This window comes from Balaenoptera ricei, chromosome 17 (assembly GCF_028023285.1).
Source record: "Balaenoptera ricei isolate mBalRic1 chromosome 17, mBalRic1.hap2, whole genome shotgun sequence".
NCBI classification, from domain to species: Eukaryota; Metazoa; Chordata; class Mammalia; order Artiodactyla; family Balaenopteridae; genus Balaenoptera; species Balaenoptera ricei.
The window spans coordinates 45,757,475-45,784,142 of record NC_082655.1 but is presented as its reverse complement, the minus strand read 5'-3'; the positions used below and the strand labels follow the sequence as shown (position 1 = coordinate 45,784,142).

At 37.2% G+C, this 26,668-nt stretch overlaps 1 protein-coding gene and 1 pseudogene across 2 annotated transcripts in view; both read left to right on the top strand.

Moving 5' to 3' along the window:
- Positions 1-268: 268 nt before the first annotated feature.
- Positions 269-26,668, top strand: part of LRRC69 (leucine rich repeat containing 69) — a 98,349-nt gene continuing 71,949 nt past the window's right edge. Inside the window, exons 1-4 of one of the 2 annotated variants that reach the window (XM_059902293.1) lie at positions 269-451; positions 17,269-17,395; positions 21,637-21,709; positions 24,439-24,634. In XM_059902293.1, the coding sequence (XP_059758276.1) occupies positions 269-451; positions 17,269-17,395; positions 21,637-21,709; positions 24,439-24,634 (579 nt within the window). The remainder of the gene's footprint in view (positions 452-17,268; positions 17,396-21,636; positions 21,710-24,438; positions 24,635-26,668) is intronic. The other variant, XM_059902294.1, reaches the window with a different exon arrangement.
- LOC132352080 (MOB kinase activator 2-like) lies at positions 20,659-21,362 on the top strand (annotated as a pseudogene).

Genomic DNA, 26,668 nt, shown 5'->3' with positions numbered 1-26,668 from the left:
TGGCTTCTGTGTCCTTTGATGTGATCTCATTAGTCCTTGGTAACTTCTTTGCCTCTGGCACAAGATATTCTAGGCTCATCTTGTACATTTCCTGCCCCAAACCTGGAATCAGTTATTTTCCCTCTGTACCTTTTACACAGGAAACTATCTAATGCCTCCCACCTTCAACATGGTAGATCTCAGAATGTTTTTGTTTCCATGACACACCAATTCTGCAATTAGAGGTTCTAAAGATGCGTAATAAGGAAGCTATTTCTCTTCCAGGCCCATGGCTGAAAGGTTGTTAATAAGAGCACTGAAGGGCGGTAAAAGCACTAAAATCGTTACCTTAAATGGAAAGAACATGACAAAGATGCCCTCAATGTTAGAAAAACTGCCTGGCTTGAAGACTCTAGACCTTCAGAATAACCGAATCCCCAAAGCGTGCCCAGAGATAAGCACCTTGACCCAGGTGAGGAACAGCATTATCTTTTTCAATTGAGGATGGAAAATAGGAAGAGAGAAAAGAGTTGAGAAAACAAGAAGCCTTCAATCTCTGGAGACTTAGCTCCCTGGAGACTTAATGTGGATGGTTGCTGGAAAGGGATCAGAAGGCTTTCTCCCTTAGTGAATTACATATGGTAGGGAGAGAAGATGTTACAACTTATCCACGTGTTCTGTGACCCACATTTGGAATCAGAGGGTTAGGTCTCTGCCACACTCATCTTTCTGGAGGCTGTCATCTGGAAAGGGGTTGGGAGCCTGGATCTACTTGTCTACCTTGGGGGCTCCATCTGGAAGTGGGTTTGAGGATCCTGGAGATGCTGTTCACCCTGGGGACTATCCTGAAGCTTTTGCATATGGAATGAAGAGATATTTCTGATGTAAGAAGGGAGTTCTTTTCAATTTCCTAGAGCAGGCTGAACATTGAAATGGAGTGTTGGCAGGAAATGGGAAGGAGGGAACATTCATTTCTTCTGAAGTAGTCTTTAAAAGAAGGTTAGTATTTTAAATAAAGAATATCCTTATAAAGAGCAACAGAATGAATCCCAGATGCTTGTGTTAAACATTTCTGCTGAACAATGTGAAACTCCAGCTGCTAAAATCTTGAGGTTGGGAGAAGGCAAGGGATATTAACTTTGCAGTTTTCTTTTTGTTCACTTCTAAACTGTCATCAGCACTGAAACAACCTATAACCAGCCAAGTCATTGTAGTTGATTATAGTTCATTACTTTTGAGTTCAGAGTTACAAAAAAAAAAACAAAACTCTATTTTCTTACCTTCACCTACCTCATTTCCTCTTAGGTTTCCAAAATTATTTGAGTTTGTAGTCTGTGGCCATATCTTTCCAAGAAATACGGTAGTACTCAAAAACTCCCCCTTTAATAATAACTTCCAAAAGTGCATTTGTAGAACAGATTTGGACTTTTTTTTCCCTGAATTTTATTTATTTATTTTTATACAGCAGGTTTTTATTAGTTACCTATTTTATACATATTAGTGTATATATGTCAATCCCAATCTCCCACCACCACCACTCTCCACTGCTTTCCCCCTTTGGTGTCCATAAGTTTGTTCTCTACATCTGTGTCTCTATTTCTGCCTTGCAAGCCAGTTCATCTGTACCATTTTTCTAGATTCCACATATATACGTTAATATATGATATTTGTTTTTCTCTTTCTGACTTACTTCACTCTGTATGACAGTCTCTAGGTCCATCCATGTCTCTACAAATGACCCAATTTAATTCCTTTTTATGGCTGAGTAATATTCCATTGTATATATGTACCACATCTTTATCCATTATCTGCTGATGGGCATCTAGGTTGCTTCCATGACCTGGCTATTGTAAATAGTGCTGCAGTGAACATTTGGGTGCATGTGTCTTTTTGAATTATGTTTTTCTCAGGGTATATGCTCAGGAATGGGATTGCTGGGTCATATGGTAGTTCTATTTTTAGTTTTTAAAGGAACTTCCATACTGTTCTACACAGTGGCTGTATTGGTTTACATTCCCACTAACAGTGCAAGAGGGTTCCCTTTTCTCCACACCCTCTCCAGCAATTATTGTTTCTAGATATTTTGGTGATGCCCATTCTAACCGGTGTTAGGTTATACCTCATTGTAGTTTTGATTTGCATTTCTCTAATAATTAGTGATATTGAGCAGCTTTTCATGTGCCTCTTGGCCATCTGTATGTCTTCTTTGGAGAAATGTCTATTTAGGTCTTCTGCCCATTTTTTGATTGGGTTGTTTGTTTTCTTAATATTGAGCAGCATGAGCTGTTTATATATTTTGGAGATTAATCCTTTGTTGATTCATTTGCAAATATTTTCTCCCATTCTGAAGGTTGTATTTTCGTCTTGTTTATGGTTTTCTTTGCTGTGCAAAAGCTTTTAAGTTTTATTAGGTCCCTTTTGTTTCTATTTCCATTACCCTAGGAGGTGGGTCAAAAAAGATCTTGCATGATTTATGTCGAAGACTGTTCTTCCTATGTTTTCCTCTAAGAGTTTTATAGTGTCCGGTCTTACATTTAGGTCTTTAATTCATTTTGAGTTTATTTTTGTGTATGGTGTTAGGGTGTTCATTCTTTCACATGTAGCTGTCCAGTTTTCCCAGAACCACTTATTGAAGAGACTGTCCTTTCTCCATTGTATATGCTTGCCTGCTTTGTCATAGATTAGTTGACCATAGGTGCATGGGTTTATCTCTGGGCTTTCTACCCTGTTCCATTGATCTATATTTCTATTTTTGTACTGGTACCATATTGTTTTGATTACTGTAGCTTTGCAGTATAGTCTGAAGTCAGGGAGCCTGATTCCTCCAGCTCCATTTTGTTCCCTCAAGATTGCTTTGGCTATTTGGAGTCTTTTGTGTCTCCATACAAATTTTAAGATTTTTTGTTCTAGTTCTGTAAAAAATGCCATTGGTAATTTGATAGGGATTGCACTGAAACTGTAGATTGCTTTGGGTAGAATAGTCATTTTCACAATATTGATTCTTCCAATCTAAGAACATGGTATATCTCTCCATCTGTTTGTGTCATCTTTGATTTCTTTCATCAGTGTCCTATAGTTTTCTGAATACAGGTCTTTTACCTCCTTAGGTAGGTTTATTTCTAGGTATTTTATTCTTTCTGCTGCAGTGGTGAATGGGATTGTTTCCTTAATTTCTCTTTCTGATCTTTCTTTGTTAGTGTATAGGAATGCAGGAGATTTCTGTGCATTAATTTTGTATCCTGAAACTGCCAAATTCATTGATTAGCTCTAGTAGTTTTCTGATGGCATCTTTAGGATTCTCTATGTATAGTATCATGTCATCTGCAGTGACAGTTTTATTTCTTCTTTTCCAATTTGTATTCCTTTTATTTCTTTTTCTTCTCTGATTGCTGTGGCTAGGACTTCCAAAACTATGTTGAATAATAGTGGTGAGAGTGGACATCCTTGGGATTTGGACTTTTCTAATGAGACAGAGGAGTTTCTTTGCAAAGGAATTTAAAATTTGACTGAACCAAGAGCCAATTCTCCACCTCTGCTTGAATTTTTTTCCATTAAAGTAACAGTGCATTGTTTTAAGAAAATCAAATAATATAAAAGGTTTATAATAAAAAGTAACTCTCTTCTGATCCACTCCTCCTCACCCACAATTTTGACCTCTATTGATAACCACTTTTAATTCTTTTGTTTTCTTGATTTGTCCATTTTAGATATCATGCTTCATCTTCCAAATATATTTATATTAATATGTTTAGTTTCTCCATAGTTATCTTTTAAATTTAATATTATTACACCTTTGTTTCTTTTTTTAAGTTAATTTTTATTGGAGTATAGTTGATTTACAGTGTTGTGTTATTTTCTGCTGACAGCAAAGTTAATCAGTTATACATATACATATACCCACTCTTTTTTAGATTCTTTTCCCATCTAGGTCATTACAGAGTATCAAGTAGAGTTCCCTGTGCTATACTGTAGGTTTTTATTAGTTATCTGTTTTACATATAGTAGTGTTATGTGTCAATCCCAATCTCCCAACCTTTGTTTCTTTTTTTTTTAAATGAAGGAGATTATTATTATTATTATTACTATTTTAAATTTATGGCTGTGTTGCGTCTTCGTTTCTGTGCGAGGGCTTTCTCTAGTTGTGGCAAGCGGGGGCCATTCTTCATCGCGGTGTGCGGGCCTCTCTTGTTGCGGAGCACAGGCTCCAGACCCACAGGCTCAGTAATTGTGGCTCACGGGCCCAGTTGCTCCGTGGCATGTGGGATCCTCCCAGACCAGGGCTCGAACCCGTGTCCCCTGCATTGGCAGGCAGATTCTCAACCACTGTGCCACCAGGGAAACCCCTGTTTCTTTTTTCATCAACTACAATCTCTTTTTATTCCCCACTTGGTAAGATGGCAATGTTGGCATCTGTAATCCACTTTCAGCTCTCCTTCCCTCTTCCTCTTCACAAATTATAAACTTCTTACTTTTATGAGATGTATAGTATTTATAATCTATTCAGTTATCACCATGATTAAATCTTTGTCTCATGGAGAATTCTAAAATTCTAAAACGTATACTGTTAATAAGTAAATATCATTTATATGGAACCAGTTAATGTACTATGATTATATTTTCTTCCTCATATACCATTTTTGTTCCCTTGGAGTTTCTAATTGTCTTTCACTTTTTCTTGTGCCTTTTCCCTTTATCATGGCCTCATTTTATTTTAAACGTGATCATATTACATACCCTATCAAACGTGCTTTTTCCTTGAGTAACTTCCTTCCAGGAGCCTCTGTCCTCCTGCCCCAATTTAAGCTGATTACTATCTAGGTTTGCTGGATACTGTCAGCCCGGATATCCCTTTGCGGCTCCTGAATTGGAACCACTGTTTCCTGGAACCATGTTTTCCCTCTTTTTTGGTTTACTTTTTTGGTTTACTTATTTTGTAGAAATAACTCTCCAGATAGCACCCTAGTCTAGGTATGTAGTAATTAAATTTTTTGAACTCTTGCATATCTGAAAACATGTGTATCCTTCTCTCCGTTTAATAGTTGTTTAGTAAAAAAATTACAGATTGTAAAATATACTCCCTCAGGAAAAAAAGCCGAAGAGTCTGATCATTATTACTTTGTCTTCTTGTGGCTCCCGCATTACTCTCCTCCTCATCTTTTGACTATTTAGGAGAGACCCTAAATTTTGACTTCCCAATTCAATTTCCTTAAACAGGGTGTTGGCTCAGCTCAGCCCTTACTTTGAAAGAAGAAGTCACATTTTACTTTTAAAGAAGAATTCAACTGATTAGAAACTAGGCTTCTTGTGGTCTATCTTTAAAGTGCTTTACAAGTCAGACTCAGGCTAATGGCATTATTGTTTCACTGCTATGAACTAGCAATTTTTTTCATGTAGAGTCTCCAATGTTGTGGAGTTTTGAAAAAAATCCATTTTCCCTTTATAATGGGAGTTCTAGAAGCACCTTGAATAAAATGTGCTAGAAACCCTCAAAAGATGGATAGAGATTATTTACATAGTTCAGAAATACTGCTCACTCTCCCAGTTGCTAAGAGAAAGGAAGACAAAACTTTCAGAAAAGAGAGAGCTTAGAGAGCTGCAAAGAGCCCTGGAAGAGTGTCTGCAAATCCTGATACTTGAACCTGTTCAGCCACTCACCAACTAAACATAAGATATTTAATCTCACCGGGCCTCAATTTCTGCCTTCATTTATTCAAAGCCACACTTAAGTATTGAGCACCATCTGTGTCTCAGGTAATTTGGCAATTAAAAAAAGAAAAAAAAACAGATGAAAATACCTGCCTTCATGGAGCTATGTTCTAGTCAGAAGAGATGCAAGAAAGAAACATGCAAAACAAGTGGGATGTGAGGTAGTATTAATGCTAAGGAGAAAAATATAGCAGATAAAGCAAGCAGGGTATATTGTGGCATTCAGCTGAAATGCTGCCAAGTGTCCTTGTGGTCTTCATATCTTGGTGATACTTATGTCATTGTTCAAAGATGATCATAATTCTTACTCTAACAATTTTCTATAAAATCCCCGAATGCCTTTTTTAAAAGTTGGTTTGAATTCTTTCTTGTGGTGCTACAGGTCGTGCTTTTAATAATGCTTGAAACTCCCCCTATCTATTTTTTTTTTCTTTTGGGTCTATACTGTGCTTGACTTTTGGGTTAGTCTTTCTTTTATCATCATAGGAAGTCCAGTTTGCCCCAATATACTGATTTTTGGGGTTATATTTGCCACAGAATGCACAGCATTAAAATAGTCTTGATATTTAACTTCCTAAAACAAAAGTAATAATTACAAAATTTGTGCACTCACAAAATGGTATCAAATAGAATAACAGCATCCACCATATACCAAGAGCCAGACACAATGTTAGGAACTCTTTGTTCATTTTCAAGAAAGTTATAATTATCACTCTCATATGGTTAATAAAATTTATGATCCAGAAAGGTTAAGTCATTTGCCAAGGTCAACCAGTGAATACATGTATAAAATGAGGTCTCTTTTGCGGTTGTTTTCAGCTCTATTGTCTTATTATTCTATACACTTAGTGTGAAATTCACCAGGGTGTGTTGTTCAATTTATAGTTCCTAAAAACAAAAATTGGATTGCCTAAAGGTGGCAGGTTTGAACAGTACATGAATTGTTCCCACTCTCCATTTGTTTACATATCCATTCTTTTGACAAATATTTACATTCATCTTCTTGTGTCTATGGTGGTCCTGAGGATAGAGATGTGAAAAAAAAAAATAAGGTCTTTGTCTTCATTTGGGAATTAAATGTTAATATATGTAAGCTCAATGCCTGACATTGAAACTTTGAAATAAATTAGAGTTGCTATTGTAGTCTAACTAGCAACATGAAACTTTGAAATAAATTAGAGTGGCTATTGTGGTCTAACTAGCAACAATGATAAAATGGAAGGAGATTCTTTAGAGAATACAGATTCTATTCTTTTTTTCTTTGCTAATTTGACTAATGAAACTGGAAATTTTCAATCACTTCTAATGACATGAAAAAAATGGATTAATGTCCTATAATTTATGGTGAATACATTTGGCCTAGGACTAATGAAGTGCTGGTATATCAACAATTTTCAAAGATGCCCTTTATTATAACTCTTGAGGGTGGAGACCTTGTCTTGTCCCTAGTGCCTGGCACTTAGTAAACCATTGAATGTCAATTTGAGTGAAATGGGATGTAAGCCATTTTCAAAGTCCAACTTAATCAAACACAGAGCTATCATGATAGGTTTAAAATCTCCAAAGAAACAAATAGCCATTATCTCTAATTGTGTACAGCATTGTTGATATGCATCATAAAGTCCAATGGTAGTACAGCAATGTTCACCTTAAGTGGTTCACATGTGTAGCTGCCCAGGACAAAGATGTGGTCTGCCATAGCTTTTTATTTGACCATAAAGAATTGACAGTAAATAAAGGCAACTCTAAGCAGAGTTGGGTAGTTTGTAAATTGTTATTGCGTCCCTAGTCTCTCCTTTTCATACTTTTACTGTCCTTTTGGATGACCCCCTAACCCAGTCACCCCCCTCCCTTCCTCCTTCCCTTCCTGCCTTCCTTCTTTCCTATGTTTAACAAATAGTTGTTGTGCCTGCTAGTAGTAGACTAGCACTCTGCTAGATGCTGATAATACAAAAAGGAATGAAAACATCATGTGTCTCTACTCTCAGGTTTACTGGGGAAAGGTAATCAAATATACAAATACATGTAAAATTATAATTGTGAAAAGTGTCATGAAGAAGAATTATATTGTGTTATGAGGAGTTGTAGTCAGAGAAATCAGAGAAGGTAGACCTGAGAAGTGCAACTGAGGTAAGATCTGAAGGATGGGAGTTATGCAGAGGAACACAAGAGGAAAAGCATATGCAACAACTTTCCCTATCTCTCCCTCCTTGGACATTCTGGGTCTCACTAAGTCTGGCAGAACAGAAAGGATTTGACATCGTTTGTACTGTTTGTCAGCATCAAGCCTGTCCTTTCTCCTGTCCCATCCACTGGAAATGTGCTCTTCCTCCATGAAGTAGGTAATGCCTCCTGTTTCTAAGCCTGGCTTTGCTATAAAAACAGGGCTTTCTCATACTTGTTTATTGTATCCTGTCCTGGCACACAGGCACCTAGTGAATTCCTTCTCTCTACACTACTTTCATTCCTCTTTTGCCTCTGCTTGTATGCCCAAGCCTGCATTAAGCCTCTTGAACCCCTACTGGAACTTCTGCTTCTTCCTCTAGCTGTCAGATGTCTAGAGGAGCCCCAACCCTCTTCTCTCACTTGCCAACTGAGCACATAATCTCTCTGTGCCTCCCTTGACTTATCTCATATATAGTGTCTTAACCATGTTGGTTACTCAGAAAATTTTAGCCTCTACCCCGATTCAAACATCCAAATGCTTAGTTCGTCCAAACACTTGAAAGTTTTACAGTTTACTTGAATGAGTTTTGTGTTGCAATTCCCCTTTTCCAAGATTTGGAACTCTTATCCTTGCTTCTTTAGTCTTTCCTTTAGAAGCTTCTGACAGGATGCTAAAAGGTAATGCCTTGTTAATGCTTCTGCTGTGAATGCCAGAGATTCCTTCTAATATTGCTGAGTAGGAAGTGCCAATTTCATGACACTGGGATTAATTTTGGGCTCTAAGGGAACAGGTCTTAGAGGTCACAGGGATTCTCTAGAGATTAGATGGACCTTGAAACTATTTCCAATAAAAGTATAATTGTTTTGAGAAATCTGACTTGATGTATTGGGTTGGCCAAACAGCTCGTTCATATTTTTTCTGTAAGATGACTCTAGTAACACTTAGTTATCTTTAACTTCATTCAAAACAACTTTGTTAGACTGTATTGTGGCAGCTGTAATAGCGTGCATTAAAAAAAAAAAAAAAACTTATCAAAAGTGGTGAATTTTTACCCTCAGAATGGGAGAAAATATTTGCAAACGAATCAATGGACAAAGGATTAATCTCCAAAATATATAAACAGCTCATGCTGCTCAATATTAAAAAAAAACAAATAACCCAATCAAAAAATGGGCAGAAAACCTAAATAGACATTTCTCCAAAGAAGACATACAGATGGCCAAGAGGCACATGAAAAGCCGCTCAACATCATTAATTATTAGAGAAATGCAAATCAAAACTACAATGAGGTATCACCTAACACCGGTTAGAATGGGCATCATCAGAAAATCTACAAACAACAAATGCTGGAGAGGGTGTGGAGAAAAGGGAACCCTCCAGCACTGTTGGTGGGAATGTAAATTGATACAGCCACTATGGAGAACAGTAGGGAGGTTCCTTAAAAAACTAAAAATAGAATAACCATATGACCCAGCAATCCCACTACTGGGCATATACCCTGAGAAAACCATAATTCAAAAAGACACATGCACCCAAATGTTCATTGCAGCACTATTTACAATAGCCAGGTCATGGAAGCAACCTAAATGCCCATCGACAGATGAATGGATAAAGAAGATGTGGTACATATATACAATGGAATATTACTCAGCCATAAAAAGGAACGAAATTGGGGCATTTGTGGAGACGTGGATGGACCTAGAGACTGTCATACAGAGTGAAGTAAGTCAGAAAGAGAAAAACAAATATCGTATATTAACGCATATATGTGGAATCTAGAAAAATGGTACAGATGAACTGGTTTGCAAGGCAGAAATAGAGACACAGATGTAGAGAACAAATGTATGGACACCAAAGGGGGAAAGCGGGGGGTCGGGTGGTGGTGGTGGTGGTGGTGGTGGGATGAATTGGGAGATTGGGATTGACATATATACACTAATATGTATAAAATAGATAAGTAATAAGAAACTATAAAAAAATTAAATTTTAAAAATGGTGAATTTTTGTATAGCTATTTTAATATTGAAGATGGAAGAAAAAAGCAACACTTTCAGCATATTATGCTTTATTATTTCAAGAAAGGTAAAAATGCAACTGAAACACAAAAAAAGATGTGCAGTGTATGGTGAAGGTGCTGTGACTGATCAAACGTGTCAAAAGTGGTTTGCGAAGTTTCGTGCTGGAGATTTCTTGCTGGATGACGCTCCACAGTCAGGTAGACCAGTTGAAGTTGATAGTGATCAAATCAAGACATTAATTGAGAACAATCAATGTTAAACCACATGGGAGATAGCCGACATACTCAAAATATCCAAATCAAGCGTTGAAAATCATTTGCACCACCTTGGTTATGTTAATTGCTTGATGTTTGGTTTACACATAAGCAAAAAAAACCTTCTTGACCGTATTTTTGCATGCGATTTTCTACTTAAACATAATGAAAATACTCCGTTTTTAAAACAAATTGTGATGGGTGATGAAAAGTGGATACTATACAATAATGTGGAACGGAAGAGATCGTGGGGCAAGTGAGATGAACCACCATCAACCACACCAAAGGCTGGTCTTCATCCAAAGAAGGTGATGTTGTGTATATGGTGGGATTGGAAGGGAGTCCTCTATTATGAGCTCCTTCTGGAAAACCAAACAAGTAATTCCAAGAACTGCTCCCAATTAGACCAACTGAAAGCAGCACTTGACGAAAAGCATCTGGAATTAGTAAACAGAAAACGCATAATCTTCCATCAGGAAACGCAAGACTGCATGTGTCTTTGATGACCAGGCAAAAACTGTTACAGCTTGGCTGGGAAGTTCTGATTCATCCGCTGTATTCACCAGTTATTGCACCTTCGGATTTCCATTTATTTCAGTCTTTACAAAATTCCTCTTACGGAAAAAATTTCAATTCCCTGGAAGACTGTAAAAGGTACCTGGAACAGTTCTTTGCTCAAAAAGATAAAAAGTTTTGTTAAGACGGAATGATGAAGTTGCCTGAAAAATGGAAGAAGGTAGTGGAATAAAACTATGAATACGTTGTTCAGTAAAGTGCTCGGTGAAAATGACAAATGTCTTTTATTTTTACTTAAAAACCGAAGGAACTTTTTGGCCAACCCAATATTAAGAATTAAGAAGTTACTGAAAAATTAAATAATAGTTTTGAAATTAGCCAAGTTATTCAAATAAATTCTTTCAGGACCAGCTGGACTCAGAAGATGCATTTGGCAATTGTACTGCACTGCAGTGCTAGATTCCTAAAAAAACGGCATTTATAAGAATAAGCATGTAGAAAACAAACTATGGTTACCAGGGGGTGAGGGGGGGAGAGATAAGTTGGGAGATTAGGATTGAGATATACACGCTAGTATATATAAAATAGATAACTAATAAGGACCTGCTGTATAGCACAGGGAACTCTACTCAACACTCTGTAATGGCCTATATGGGAAAAGAATCTAAAAGAGTGGATATATGTATATGTATAACATTCACTTTGCTGTACACATGAAACTAACACAACACTGTAAATCAACTATACTCCAATAAAAATTTTTAAAAAATTGTCCATTAAAAAAAAAAAAGAATTAGCAGAGTGAGCCCTAATTCTGCCCTGTCCCACATACCTTGGCCATATACATAACTAATTAAAAAATGTAAAAGTCTTATTTTTCTTTTATTAATTTGATTCAATTATTTTTATTAACTAGTTTACAGAATGTGACATTATGTTATGTACTATTTAGGTACAGTGAATGGAAATATTCACTGTCCTTTAAGGAAATTAAGGATTAATATTTCAAATACCAGCTCAAACATATTTGTACATGTTACAGGTGAATGATTTAATAGTTTGTTCCAAAATGGTATCACCAGGCCATAATTTAGTTTAGAAAAACTTCCCGATAAGAATGGACATTTGAGCTCACCAAGCCTTAATTTAGTTTAGAAAGACTTCCCAATAAAAATGGACATTTGAGCTGGTATATTTTTACATGAAAAAAAAATGTTTTTGGTCCAAGTTAGTCATGGATATCATTTTAAAAATCAAATAAGTAATTGAAAGATATAATAAATAGCATAGAGTTTTCTAGTGATAATTAATAGCTACAAGCACAGCATAATTAAATGTTAGGAGAGGTTGCCTGGCCCAAGTTCTAGGCATACATATGATAGGCATCACATTGTATTGATTATAGGGTTGTTGAGAACGAGCAGATGGTTAGAATAAAGAAGGCATGCAGCCCATTAGAAGGAAGTGAATCCAGCTGGGTAGATTGGCACTGACTGAGCTCAATAGATACTTGATTTTGAAAAAAGACAAATGATGTGGAGCCATAATGAGTATCTTCACAGTTTGAACCATCAGCTTATTAAAGAAATGATCTAAGCAGACAGCATTCAACTAATATTTATTGAACAGCTATTGTATTCCAGACACTATTTTTTGAGTGCTGGATGAATTACAGAGACCCTATCATTGGAAAATTTCCAACTTTATAGTAAAGGTAAGATATATACATGAGTCACTATAATACAAAGCAGAAGGTAATAATTAGCCATAGAAAGTACACAGTGTTATGCAACTACAAAAGGAGGATGGCTTCCTGGAGAAGGTGATATATGCCAAGGGGGAGCATTAAACACAGAAATCCATTATAATAATTGGAGAACCAAGGTATAGTGATAGTTTAATGGAAAGAGAATCCTGAGCACATTGTCACTGTAGAAATAATAAAAAAAAAAAATTTCCAGCAAAATTAACTGATTAACAGAAAGTCATTATTCCTGTGGCCAACAGAATAACAGAGATAATTTTCTCTTTCCTAAAAATGTCATTCAAAAGTGACTGTGAATTTAGAAATCTTTGGAAAAAGGAGTTAGAAATCATTAAGAAAACAGGTTTAAAAATTGAAAACTGAGTCGAAGTGTCAACATATATACTATATGAAGCATTCCTAGCATCATGTATGTCTAACATCTTGTTCCATGGTCTTCTCCTGAGTCTAAAAGTTTATAGTTAGCATTTCATAATATCCACTATTTGCCAGGTACTTCATTATATTGGCTCTAATCCTTAAGGCAGCCCTGAGAAGTTGATGCTAGTATCTCCATTTAAAAATAAAGAAAGGAAGACAGGAATTGGAGTGACTTTCTTGAGATCCCATAGTGAGTACATTGCATAGCAGATGGTCTCCAAAGCCTGTGCTTTTGCTACTGCAAAATACTGACTAAATGGTGTAACTCACAGAACAAGAATATTTAAAAAGAGAAATCCATATATTGCATACAATTCTATTGTGTGTGTGTAATGGGTGTGTGTATGAATGAATGTATATATCACGTGCATATATATGATCATTCTAAGCAACAATAAATTCTTTTTAATAATAGTTTAAAATAAATAGTGTAATGTAGAAATTAGGAGTATAGGCCACTGAGTGAAGCTATGTTATTTCACCATAAATCACAGCCTATACCTCAGATCCCTTTTCTGTAAATTGGGGGTACCTTGAAGTCCACCTGAGGCAATGTACAAGGTTGCATGGCACAGTATTTGGCACATATAAAATTCTATTTAAATGTTAGTCATTAGTATTAATAAGTTAATCAGTACTTTTTCTTCTCAAACTTCTTATACTCTTCTCTCTTTATCCAAAGATTGCTACCCATTAAATCTAGAGTCTATAACCCAAAGGCATCAATGGACACTGACATGCTTACCTCATATCCAAGATGTAAGAGGAAACACACACATCCATTTCAAGGCAGGCTACAGACAGGTTATAACTTAGAGGTATGAGTAGGCCAATGCAATTAAATAAATCAAATCAAATTTAGGACGAGTTGGGATACACAGACACTATTTGGGACAAACATACAAAGATGTGGAAGAGGCTACAGGGAGCCAAGAAACATTTAGTGCATACTAAGTAGGGAAATTCCTCATGGACTGATTATTCGGGCAACTCTTTATATATAATCCAGTAGGACAGGTAAAAGGAGTTTAAATGATAAGGTAGCCCATTCTTTACATTCTTAAGTTAGGTAATGCTACAGGCAGGCAGTAATGAGGACTAGTGTTAGGGTAATTGCAATGAGACTTGAAAATGATGCATCTAAAAGGCATTTTGAGAATAGGACTTGGTTACTGATTGAATTTAGGTGGCAAGAGAGAAGTTCTAGGTGATTCCAAAGTTTGGCTACCATATTATTATGAGAAAGATGAGTGCATTAGCCAAAGTGGGAAGGGGAAAAACAGATCTCATTTGTCCACTGACATTGTCCAGTTTAGATTCTGAATTTAGAGTGACATCATCACATCCACTTATGTCTTTTGAGCCAAAACCAACAAGATGAAATTTTTACAGGGATAACTGTAAATTCCTAAATTTAAGTTAAGAAAAGCGTTCAATTGCACAAGTTCAGGATGTGAGTTATCTCCTTGACAGTAGGTTTTTCTTGGCCACAGACAAAATTAATTATGCACCAACCATGTGCCCCATTTCTGAAAGAGTGCATGTTGCAGCCATGTTAGGCTGCAACAGAAGTGTAGTCATCTGCCTGAGGCAGATTCCATGGTCCCAACAGATCTATGTTATGAGATCACATTTCCTGTCTCACTCTAGGTACCATGTTTCTAGAGAGGAGTACTTAGAAAAATTAGAGTGTAACCAGGATGGTAAAGGGTCTGGAAATTATGTCCTGAGGGAAATGGTTAAGGAAGAATGGAACAAATTCAGGGGGAATATGATAGCAATGTTCAAATATTTTAAAGACTGTTACGTGGGAGAGAGGCAGGGGAATAAAACTATCTTTTATGATTCCTATGGGAAGAATTGGATAGAAGTTACAGAGTGCCTAAAGAAACACACACACACACACACACACACACACACACACACACACTCATAAATAAAACTGTCTAACAAGATAAAAGAGCCACCCATTACTAAGTGTGCTCATGAAGAAGGTATATAGTTGCTCACTTGCATTTTGTATGTTGCACTGGGTGACTTATGAAAGTTCTTTCTGATTGTAAGATGCTATAATTCCCTGGATCATGGGTCCGTGAGAAACCATTTAGTAGCAATGGTGTCTTTCAATCTATGACAATGTGCTAGTTTCCAAAGGACAGAAGAGTTACACTCTGAGAATACCAACAGAACTTCACTATAGATAATTACTGAAGTCTTGTAAGTTTTAAGCTTATCAGGTGGTTGTCTCTCATATGACTAAAACTTCCCTCAGGAACTACCCATAACCAAGGAGAGTTACTAACCACACACAGCTGGGCTCTTTCTGGATGCCTTCTATTTATGAAACCCTTTGTGAGTAAAACACCATTTGGAACAGTCTTGTCAAGGCATCCTAAATAGCTCAGCTCAAATGTCACCTCCTCGGAGAAGTCTTCCCTAATGACTCAATCTGACGCTGAGTCACTTTTTATCCAACTATCCTGTTTACTTTCCTTTAAATATAGCACTTAACACTAAGAGCTATGATTTGTTACTTATTTTGTTGTCTCTCTCACTTCCCAACAAATAAACACTAAGAGAGAGGGATCTTGTGTGTCTTTTTCACTCTAGCATTCAGAATAGTACCAAGCACACAACAGACATAAATATGATTGTATTAATGAAACATTTAGGTTGGGTCTTGAGGTATTTCTGAAAGGTAACTCAGTCCTTGCTACAGTGTCTCTGGACCTTTCTGTATTTTTATGTAATTTAGGGTGAAGCTCTAACATATTTGCCATGATGACAGAGTGTAATCATCTGGTCTTTAAGATACCTCTATGAATTTAAAGGCCATCAATGAATTTTCTTTTATTTATTCTGTTCTATCAAGAATAATCCCAGTTCCATTCACTTCATCTTAGTTTTAACTTTGAAATCCTTTAAACGTTAAGGTTTTCAGTTGAACCCTCTTTATTTTCTACATGTCATATTCTTGGTCGTGGAGCTCAAAATTTACATGGCAGCATTTTCAAGCCAAAGGGGCATGTAGTTAATGTGTCACCCAGAGAAAATGCCTTCTTGAGTTACCCATTTTATATCATCATCTTGGGAGCTAAATTGAATCAGAAAACCAGATGTGGCTGTTGGCCACCCTACTACATTTCTCTAGATTGCTCTTCAAAATTACCTTCCCTCAAAGCTCTTACATCTCCTCCTCCAAGTAGATGGCTTTGTTTCACATTTCATTAAAAAAACAGACACTGTCAGTCAGGAACTCCCTCATCTTTCAGTCGTCAAATCTATCCACTGCCCTGATCTGCACTTACCTTCTCTACCTTCGTTCTTACTTCCCGAATGAAAAGTCCCTGCTCTTATCCAAGGCTATCACCCATTTGTATCTTGGATCCTATCCTTGCTCGTCTACTAAAGGATTTTGATTCTGCAATTATCCCTGTCCTTATATCATTAGTTTCTCACTATCTACAAGATTATTTTCATCAGCATATAAATAAACTGTACTATATTTTATTTTAAACAAAATACAAACAAACCCTCCAGGCTCCCTGCTAATTTTCTAGTGTCCCTTCATAACAAAAGTTTTTTAAAGAATTGTATTTCAGTCATTGTCTTCACTTTCTCACATTTTCTCCACAGCATACTTCAGTTTCCTCCTCAGCACTTCACCCCTGTTATCAAGGTCACCAACAACTTTCATGTTGCTAAGTCCAGTGGTTACTTGTATGCTTTTATTTTACTTAACATTCTTTTGGGATTTGACTCGAATCTTCCTCCTTAAAATAGGGGTGTGTTGGGGACCCCTGGATTAGAGGATCTAGAGGATCTTTCTAACTCCTTTTATGTATGGTCCTTCCTATGTCTGACCAATCTGACATTAGTAGGTACATAGGGCAGATCTTCCCTACCCTACCATATCATGTCAATAGTTTCTCTTATGAACTTTGTGATCACAGAGTGATGTTAAAGGCCACCCTCCCACCCCACCCGCATCCATGTATTATAGAAGTCTTATTGGCCTAAGTGAAAAAGCTCATTTGGGATTAGTATGACAGAAGGACCTCAGATCTTCAGCTAATTTCTGATTTCAGGAAATTAGCCCCTTTGCTGAGTTTTTAGTGTTAGGATACTCCTGAGTTGCTCAAGTAACTTATGAATGGATCATTAATTGTGTTTTTAAATACCTGTGAAATGGTTTGTAATACAATTTTAATGAAGTTAAGTACTTTAATTGAGAATTAAATTGTGCTTAAATTAACATAAAGTGTTTGAACATGAATTCAAATGACCTTTATTTTTATAGATAATTTTAGGTACATGTGAAATAATTAAGATTATGTTGATTTTTTTAGGTTATATGTATCTCAGCAAAGGGGCTTAATTATTTCTTTTTTCTCATGTAAGGTGCATAATGTATGAGTTCATTAAATCTCTATATATTTGCAGTTGACAGCACTAAATCTGGGAAACAACCTTTTAGAAGAAGTTCCAGAAGAGATGAAATACCTTACATCCTTGAAGAAGCTCCATTTATTTGGAAATAAGATTCATAGATTTGCATCTGGAGTATGTGGTTAGTCAAAGAAGAGCATAATTATAGTGTCAAACTTAATTTCCTTATATTGAACAATTTGAAACTAAAGTGAAGAAGGAATTTTACGTTTTAATCTTTTTGGTTGGAGATATTTACACTTGAAATTAGGGAATTTGGGGAACAACTTTTTTTCCGACTACCATATTATATATTTCTTTACATATAGATCTAAGAAAATAAATAAGCATTAGTGTTAGTAAATTTTCCCCTTTTCAGAATCAGTGTACATTTAGACTCTCAAATCTGGGCACCCTTTCTCTGGGCCAGAGAGAAAACTAGTTGAAAATCAAATCAAGAAAAGCTCTACACAGCTCTCCTTGTTCTTTACACCTTTTACACTGTCTAAAACACTAAGTCACAATCTTTGCTCAAGATGTTAAGCTTAAATGAACTTGGGGAGAATTTTAAAGAAAAGATAGGAGATTCAATAAATGGCCCTTTTTTCTTTGTGTTTCCCTTAAACTAATAATTTCTCCATTTAATATGACATTTTTCCTATTTAATATAGGTAGAGTATGCTTAAGGACAGAACACATGACAGAGATCCAGATAATTTTTATAGGTTCATTAACTCATGTAAGGCATTTTACTACTTTGTGTCCCCGATAGTAAAATTAGAACTATATAATAGAATTTATAAAGTTCTGTGAACTTTTGAGGCATGGGTGCTATATATCATCATTGTTATCATTGAGCAGCATTTATTAAGGGTATTATTTCATGGGCCCTCAGTTAGAGGCGTATAGCAAAGAGCACAAGTAGATTCTGGTACTATCTCTTTAAAGTACTTTAAAATATTAGCTCATGTATCTTGCAGAAATATTTTTCCACAGAATAATAACTGTAATAAACTCTTATTAATGGTATGCACGTTATACATACAAAGCTGTAGATTCAGGGTTCAGTCATAAGTTACTTAGGAAGAAAACAATTTACACATAAGAAAAAATTAAGGGCATGCAAAAAAGTACACAATAATATTTATGAACTATACTGAGGGGACAAACAGGTAAAACCTGATGTATTGTAAATGATATTAAGCAACCTAATTCATGCTACTTTAGGCTTCTGTAAAGAAATTTTTTCTCATGTTGCTCTTAAATTTGAGGTTTAAAAAATAATGTAATCTGTGTACAGTGCCCCTGCATGTCTGTAGTTTCTCTGTTTCTTGATTTGGGGCTGTTGAACTTTGAAAATCCCATGTGAGTGACATAAATTATGTTCTATGCCAGGTCTTGATTATCCAAGGGCAGAAGCAGTTTGGTGTCAGGGATTTGAGCACTGTCCAGCATGTATTACATGGCACTATACCCATCCCCCCACCCCACCAAAGTAGACTGGACCAGGGTGAGACATGTGTCCCAAGCTGGGTCAGTCACATTCTCTTTCTTGGGGATTATGATAGAGCCTAAAACAGTTTTACTGGTCTGAGCTAATCACATGAACTAAGAGAGAGATTTCAAACTGGTGACCCGTGGGATGAATCTGGTTCACAAATAGGTTAGTTCTGTTTTGTCTGCCTCTCTAAATATTTGAATTAGGGTCCCCAGATTTCCAAATTAAGAGAGTTCATATAAAAGTCTGAATCTCTGGCTCTTTTCTGTCTGTCTGTTTTAAAAAAGAAAGATTAGGCAACACTGGACTCACATTCCCATGTGACAGCAATTTCTGGGAGCTGGCTGAAATGCAGCTGCTGTGTTGGAAAACGCATGTGCTTACCAGTTCAGCGCATGCCTGACAGGTGAACTCCTGCTAGGCCCCCTGCTGTGTTTTGAGTTATCTTCTTGGTTCCTGTAGGCCAGTGGTCCTCAACCTTTTTGGCAGCAGGGACCGGTTTCATGAGGACAATTTTTCCACAGACCAGGAGGGGGGAAGGTTTTGCGATGATTCAAACACATTACATTTATTGTGCACTTTATTTCTATTATTATTACATTGTAATATATAATGAAATAATTATACAACTCACCTTAATGCAGAATCAGTGGGAGCCCTGAGCTTGTTTTTACTTGCCACTCACTGATAGGGTTTTGATATGAGTCTGCAAGCAGTTGATTTATTATCATCTCTGTGCAGTTAAATCTCTCTGCTAATGATAATCTGTATTTGTAGCCACTCCCCAGCGCTAGCATCGCTGCCTCAGCTCCACCTCAGATCATCAGGCATTAGATTCTCATAAGGAGTGTGCAACCTAGATCCCTTGCATGCGCAGTTCACAGTAGGGTTCGCCCTCCTATGAGAATCTAATGCTGCTGCTGATCTGACAGGAGGCAGAGCTCAGGCAGTAATGTGAGCAATGGGGAGCAGCTGTAAATACAGTTGAAGCTTCGCTCGCTTGCTCGCCCACTGCTCACCTCCTGCTGTGTGGTCCCATTCCTAATAGGCCATGGACTGGTAGCAGTCCATGGCCCAAGCATTGGGGACCCCTGCTGTAGCCATTTCAATTTGAGAATTCTGTCTACTCCATGATCATTCAAATGCAGGAGTTGTGGGACAGCTATATGGATACATGGAAAAGTAAAGAAAATATGTTCAAAAGAGAAAGAATGAGGAGTGAAGGAGAGGGGAAGTGAGAAAGAGAAAGAGAATGAATATGAAGCTGAGAGAATCTGTAATGAGAAATGGAACTCTATGTTCTGCAGAGATTCCCAGAGAGTATTATCTACCAGACTTTGAGAAGCTCCTGGGGGCAGACAGACTATTAGCCTGGAGCTGGTATGGGTCTCCTTGGACATCACGACCTGGCTCAGTGATTCAGAAGCATCAGAAACCCAGGAGACTCAAGCATGAGCATTTCTGTGACTACCAAGAGCAGCCAAAGGACTATGTATATACACAGCCAACACATACAGTTGACCCTTGAACAACACAGGTTTGAACCGCAGGTCCACTTATATCAGGATTTTTTTTCAATGGTAAATACTGCAGTACTGCAGATCCCTGGGTTGTTTAAATCCCGGGATGCAGAGAAAGAGCAGATGGGAGGACCAATTATAAGTTATAAGTGGATTTTCCACTGTGTGGAGGATTGGTGCCCCTAATGCCCCCATGTTGTTCAAAGGACTACTGTGTGTGTGTGTGTGTGTGTGTGTGTGTGTGTGTGTGTGTACATATATACCTAAAATTATATTTTATGTATCTCTTATGCGTATTTATATACATATGTTTATATTAATATGACTTCCCGCTGCAGCCACAAGGTCCAGCATGTTGGACATAGGGTGCGGTGGGCCCACGCAGCCATGGACTGGCTCATGGGGACGTCTAAAAGCCAAGCCCAACAATGAGAAGCCTGTTGGGGAGAAGAAGATGTACCTGGAAGCGGAGTACACCAAGTCCGGAATCGAAGTCCGACTTCGAGTTCAAGGTGCTGGTGGTGTTGCCTGAGAGATCGACCTCAACCAGGGGCTGGCGAGCAACACCGCGACGGTCTCCACGACGTCCTCGTGCAGGATGGGGAAGCCCAGCATTCTGCATAGGAGAGGGGTGCCAGACGACGGTCATGGGCCACACACAGTGCTAGCGGCACAAAGGGCAGGAAGAACGGCAAGTGCATAGTCCCCTAGTACGTCGACTTTGTCTTGAGCTCCCTGCAGAAGCTGGTGACCCAAGAGGACCTGTTCCCCACGAAATACAGCAGAGAATTCCCCAGCTCCTTCCAGTCTCCGGTGAAGAAGATCAGCAAGTAGCTGTTTCACGCACCAGCGCCCATCTACTCCTTCAACTTCAAGGAGACTCTGGCTCTGGAATAGAGTTGAACACACTCTACGTCAACTTCACCCTCTTCGCCAGGGAGTTGTGGGCCGTGGTGCGTTGGGCTGGTTTCCCGTGCGGTTTTCCTGGTTGGTGGATGAGTTCGGCTCGTCAGGAAGACCCTTTGGACGTCATTCATGCATTTCGCAAACATTTATGGGACTACGGTTCTGAGTTTCAAAAACAAAACTAAAACCCTGGGTTCCGGTGCCTTTTATAATAGTTTCCAGGTCCAGTTTGTGGTGAGTTTGGCTGTACCCTCTATCCTCAGGTGTCAAGACTTAGCTTTCTAACTGGGATAAATTCTGCCTTTTTGATTAAGTTAATCTGAGAGGGTATCAGTTACCAGCAACCCAAAGAGCCTTGGCCAAGGCAAGAAACCAGAAGGAAAACAAAGATGTACAGAAAAGTGACTAAAAATTATTTTCTAACAGATATCTAAAGTGACTAAAATTATTTTCTAACAGATGGCTTACAAAATTTGATCCTGCTTAATCTGAACAACAATCAGCTTACATGGATTCCTCAAGAAATCAGCAGGTAATTTTGTTTCTAGTGAGAGCTGGTTACCACTACCACCCCCCACACCCCATGCCGCCAACTGCCATTTCTCCCCATCCTGGTCATTTGAACACGGTATGCCTAGCCTCAAGTCCTTGTGGGATTTTTACATAGCAAAGAGGCACCTGAAGGACTGAGGCAAGACACTGATTTTAAGCAAATGATTCTTTAAACACTTCAGAGAAATGAGAAACAGCATGACTTGGTAGTCTAAGTATAAAAGTGAGGGTTTGAAACAAAGTTCTAAAGTTGATTGTGTTATTGATTTCCTAACTGGGGGGTTCTTGGAGCTTGCTCTGCTACAGAATTGGGGACATTAAACTTTACTGTAAAACATTTTCAGCTTGATGGAAAAGGTAATATGAAAGCAATGACTTTAAAACCAATATGTCGTTTTCATAAAAAAAAAAACAAAACACATTTTATTATCATTAACAAAAACAAAAACAAAATGCTATTTTTCCTTATCCTGCACATTTGCATAGATGGGCTGCTGTTACAGTGACTTTCTGGAGTCAGCTGAAGGCCTTGTCCTTCTGCAGGCAAAACACCCTCTTGGGCTTTTCTTCTGACAGATGGAGACAGAACCCTACTCAGGTTTACTTTGGAGACTCTATTGCCTGTCAAACAGAAACAGATGTATTACAACATAAGAACATCCAGATTTTTAAAGGATACAAAACTATGAATAGTTCTCAACAAAGGGCTTTCTGCAACACCTAAAGTCTATTCCAATTTACTTGTTTATACCTCTAGCTAATGTATTTTTCCCCAGATAGATTTTTACAGAAAAAGTAATGTTTTAAATCAGAGCAACTAGAAAAAAATTTGAAGCTATCTAATTTATGAAGAAGAGGAATACTTATGGTAATGAAAATGCCAATAGTTGTCTGCTTGCTTTTTCACTCATTCAGCTTATCAACTGATTTATGTGTTGGTCATGTAATGAAAAACGGACACCTTGGAAGATCTGGTGAACTAGGTTCAGGTCATAACTTTGTGCAACTAGCCTTATGACCTTGGCCGAGTAATTTAACTGTCTTGGACCTTGGTTTTCTCATCTCTAAAGGAAGAATTGTGAGGAGATGAACTTTGAAATTCTTGCAGCTATAACACGTTATGATTTCACAATTTAGTAAGCTTAGCTCTGTTTGGAGAACAAAGTACAATATTGTCTTTCGTTAAATGTATTCTTAACTATTTTAAGTGTTTTTTTTTGATGTTATTGTAAATGGAATTTTGAAAACTTTTATTTTCAGTTGTTTGTGGCTACAATATAGACATAAAATAGATTTTTTAAATAGTGACTTTGTAGTCTGTGACCCTGCTTTTAGTTCTAGTAGGTTCGTTTGGTTTTTTTTTTTTGCAGTACCTCTCTTTAACATTTTAACATTTTGACTATATTTTTAATTTTGAAATACTCTCCTCTCATACCTTTAGAAATTCCTTGTTAACCAGGTTCATCTATTTTTCTGCTCATGCCTTCTCTGGGTGCCTTTGGTTTTTGTCTGTTTGTTTGTTTGTCAGATGTTCATATTTCTCAAGAATCTTTCCATCTGCTTCCTCTCTATCTCCTTCTGATCTTTTGTTGTTGTTATTCTTTCTGTCAGTCTCATGTATTCACATGGCTTCCACGATCAAGTTCATAGACTCTTCCCCCATCAAGTTCATAGAATCTTCCCCCAAATCTCTTTCACTAGCACTGACTATTGTCATAAGCAACAGTCCCCCATTTTAAACTGTCTAGAAATGTCACCTCATTATGTTACTAATTTAACTTCAACAGCTTGAGAGCATTATAAATCTTCATTCTTAGCTTTGCAAGAAGACACATCTGCATTTGAATCTTGACATGGTTTTCTGATGTTTAAGTTGGGTAAGTTATTCACTGCCTCTGGTCCTTTATTTTCCTCATTTCTGGATTAAAGGTAATAACTCCAGCCTTAGGGTTGTGCTGTAGATTAAATTTAATGCACAAGTACATAGTTGGTGCTCAGTAGTGCTAATTTGTTCCTGCTTCTTTATTCAAAATACTAATATTTTCTCAGTTTGCTATGCCTTCCTGTTGCCCTAATTTTACAGGTTCTATTATTCAAGGCCAAGTTCAAAATGTTGGTTCTTCCAAAATGCTTGTGAGGGACCTCAGGTACTATATCTGCAATTACAGGCTCAAATCTTAACCCTTTTCTCCTTGTTTGTTGGCATTTTCTATCCTCAATTTATGACTCTATCTAATATCTCCTTCTAGACAATGATATACATAAGGGCAGAATTTGTGGCCGATCTGTCTTTGTATCTTCTGCAGCAACTAAGTGGTACAGGATGTATAATCTATATCTAAATCTATACCTATCTATATCCATGTGTGTGTATATGTCCTCCTTTGTCCTCTGGCTTCCTCTTCAGTATAGCTAGTGTATATGTACAAAGAATGAAGATAGAATTTTCTTTTTCTTAAATCTAAGTTTTGATTAGATAAAATTTTAACTTTTAACATAAGCCATCTGATTATAAAATATCTTTAAAAGTTAAATTACAACACAGTTTTTTTTATGCTCAAATGATTCATAGTAGTTGTGAACACTTGACTGAAGAAAAGCTCAGGTGAGCTACAAAAAATGTGAATTGATACGTGGCTCTGATAAGTGAGGTCTGTACAATGGACTTTCTTATTCTTGTGAATTTCATTCATACACTTTATTTTTTAGATTAAAAAGCCTTACATATCTGAGTATAAATCATAACCGGCTAGCCAGCATTCCTAGAGAACTTTGTTTCCTTGAGAATCTTTCTGAACTTCAACTTAACTACAATCAGCTCATTTGCATACCCAAAGAGATGAATTTCTTGAAGAAGCTCCAGAAGCTTCTTCTGGTCAGGAACAACATAGAATCTTTGCCAGAGGTAAGCAAAAGATGGAACCAAATTTTCTTTTGTTGGTGAAGAACTCATTACACCATGATAAGGAGCAGTTGTAGAATAGATTTGGGCATCTGAGTACAAGAGGTCATTTGCTTTCCCTCTGATTAGGTATAATCAGTTCCCAAATCCCTATGACAAAGGAAGGTTATAACTTGGATTTTTTCACAAAGCTAGGGATGACAGATTTAGTAAATAAAAATACAGAATGCTTAAATCTGAATTTCAGATTACCGATGAAGAATTTTTTTTAGTATAAGTATGTTCCAAATATTGCATGGGACATACTTATACCTTTTAAAAATCTTATTTTTTTTTGCCTGAAATTTAAATTTAAGTGAGTGTCCTGTATTTTATCTGGCAACTCTATATACAGCACAAAATATTAGTACTTTTTGGTTTTTGAGTAAGTACTAGATATCTTCCATTTTTCCTTTACATCCACTCTCCATCCTTTTCCAACCTGTTCTGTGCCTGGGAGACTGACCCCTATGGGCATCAATGAGCTCCTTTGTCCTCAGACTTCCTCTAGGATATGGCCAATGAGGGGCAATAGCAGGAGGTGAAGGGCAGGGGGATATTGAGTACCATATAGTTTTCCCCTGGTGTTCTCTCTAATAGGGTGCTGTGAGTTGCCTGCATGCTTTTCTGGAGGGTCATAGCAAATGTCAGGTGATCCTCAATGGACATTATTACATTCCCTTGACTCTTTAGGCCTGTGGTATTAAAGAACTCCTTGCTGTTGCTAGCTTTTGAGAAACTTGTGGTTTTATGGAACTACCTTTCTTGGTTTAGGGAACCTCATTGATTTCCCTGAACCCTGTCAAACTTTTATAAATAGTGGCTTTATTAAACTCTCCTCAAATTTCCCAGTTTAAGAGTACCATTTCCTGTTAAGAACCTGTCAACAGGTTTACCTTCCTTACTTATACAAATTAGAATTAATTTGGTAGGAGGAAATGCATGTCATACAGTAACTTGAGGAATAAAAAAAGCAGATTAATTCCTACTGTTTCACTTTTCTCTCAAGAAGATATTCCCTTGGGACTTCCCTGGTGGTCCAGTGGTTAAGAATCCGCCTTACAATGCAGGGGATGCAGGTTTGATCCTTGGTCGGGGAACTAAGATCCCACACGTCGTGGGGCAACTAAGGCTGTGCACTGCAGCTACTGAGCCCACGCGTCACAACTAGAGAGCCCACCTGCTGCAACTACTGAGCCAACGTGCTCTGGAGACTGTGTGCCACAACTAGAGAGAAGCCCGTGTGCTGCAATGAAGAGCCCACGCTACAACTAAGACCCGATGCAGCCAAATAAATAATAAATGAATACATTTTTTTAAAAAGAATGTATTCCCTTTAAAAATTCTGTGCACCCTGTAATGTGATATGTAAAAATATACCAAGGTATAGGCTATAAATAAGTATATTTCAAAAATTTTATTATTATATTCCTTAAAATTTCGACTTAGTTTAAGCAAGTAAAAAACTGTCTTGGAATTACATATTAAACCTATTAAAAACATGTCTGCCTTATTTGAGGGAAAAGCAGTAACAGCAGCAATAGGATCATCATGAAGCATTATATTACTTAGTGTTCATAACAACTTTATAATGTATCTCTTATTATACCCATTTTAGAATAAAGATCAGAGAGGTTTTGTGACTTGAACATAGTTTGCAAAGGTCAGGAAAAGAGCTCAGATCCATGTCTGTCTAATTTAAAAGTCCGTATTTCAAATCAATAGTCTAACCACAATTTTATAAACCCAAGGCGTTTAGACTTTAAAAAATTTGAATGCTAGTCAGTCCTGTCCTGAATTATCATGTAAAGAATGCCTATAATCATTTATGTCCTTGTACATTTAATATGATTCAGTCTATCATTGTTCTTTTTGGTCTAAATTATAAATGATAAGACATTACAGAAAATACTCATTTGTTTTGTTACTGAACATATTATGAATCATTTTCTGGTACATTATAAATTATGTGTATGTCTGCACACGTGCATATGAAGG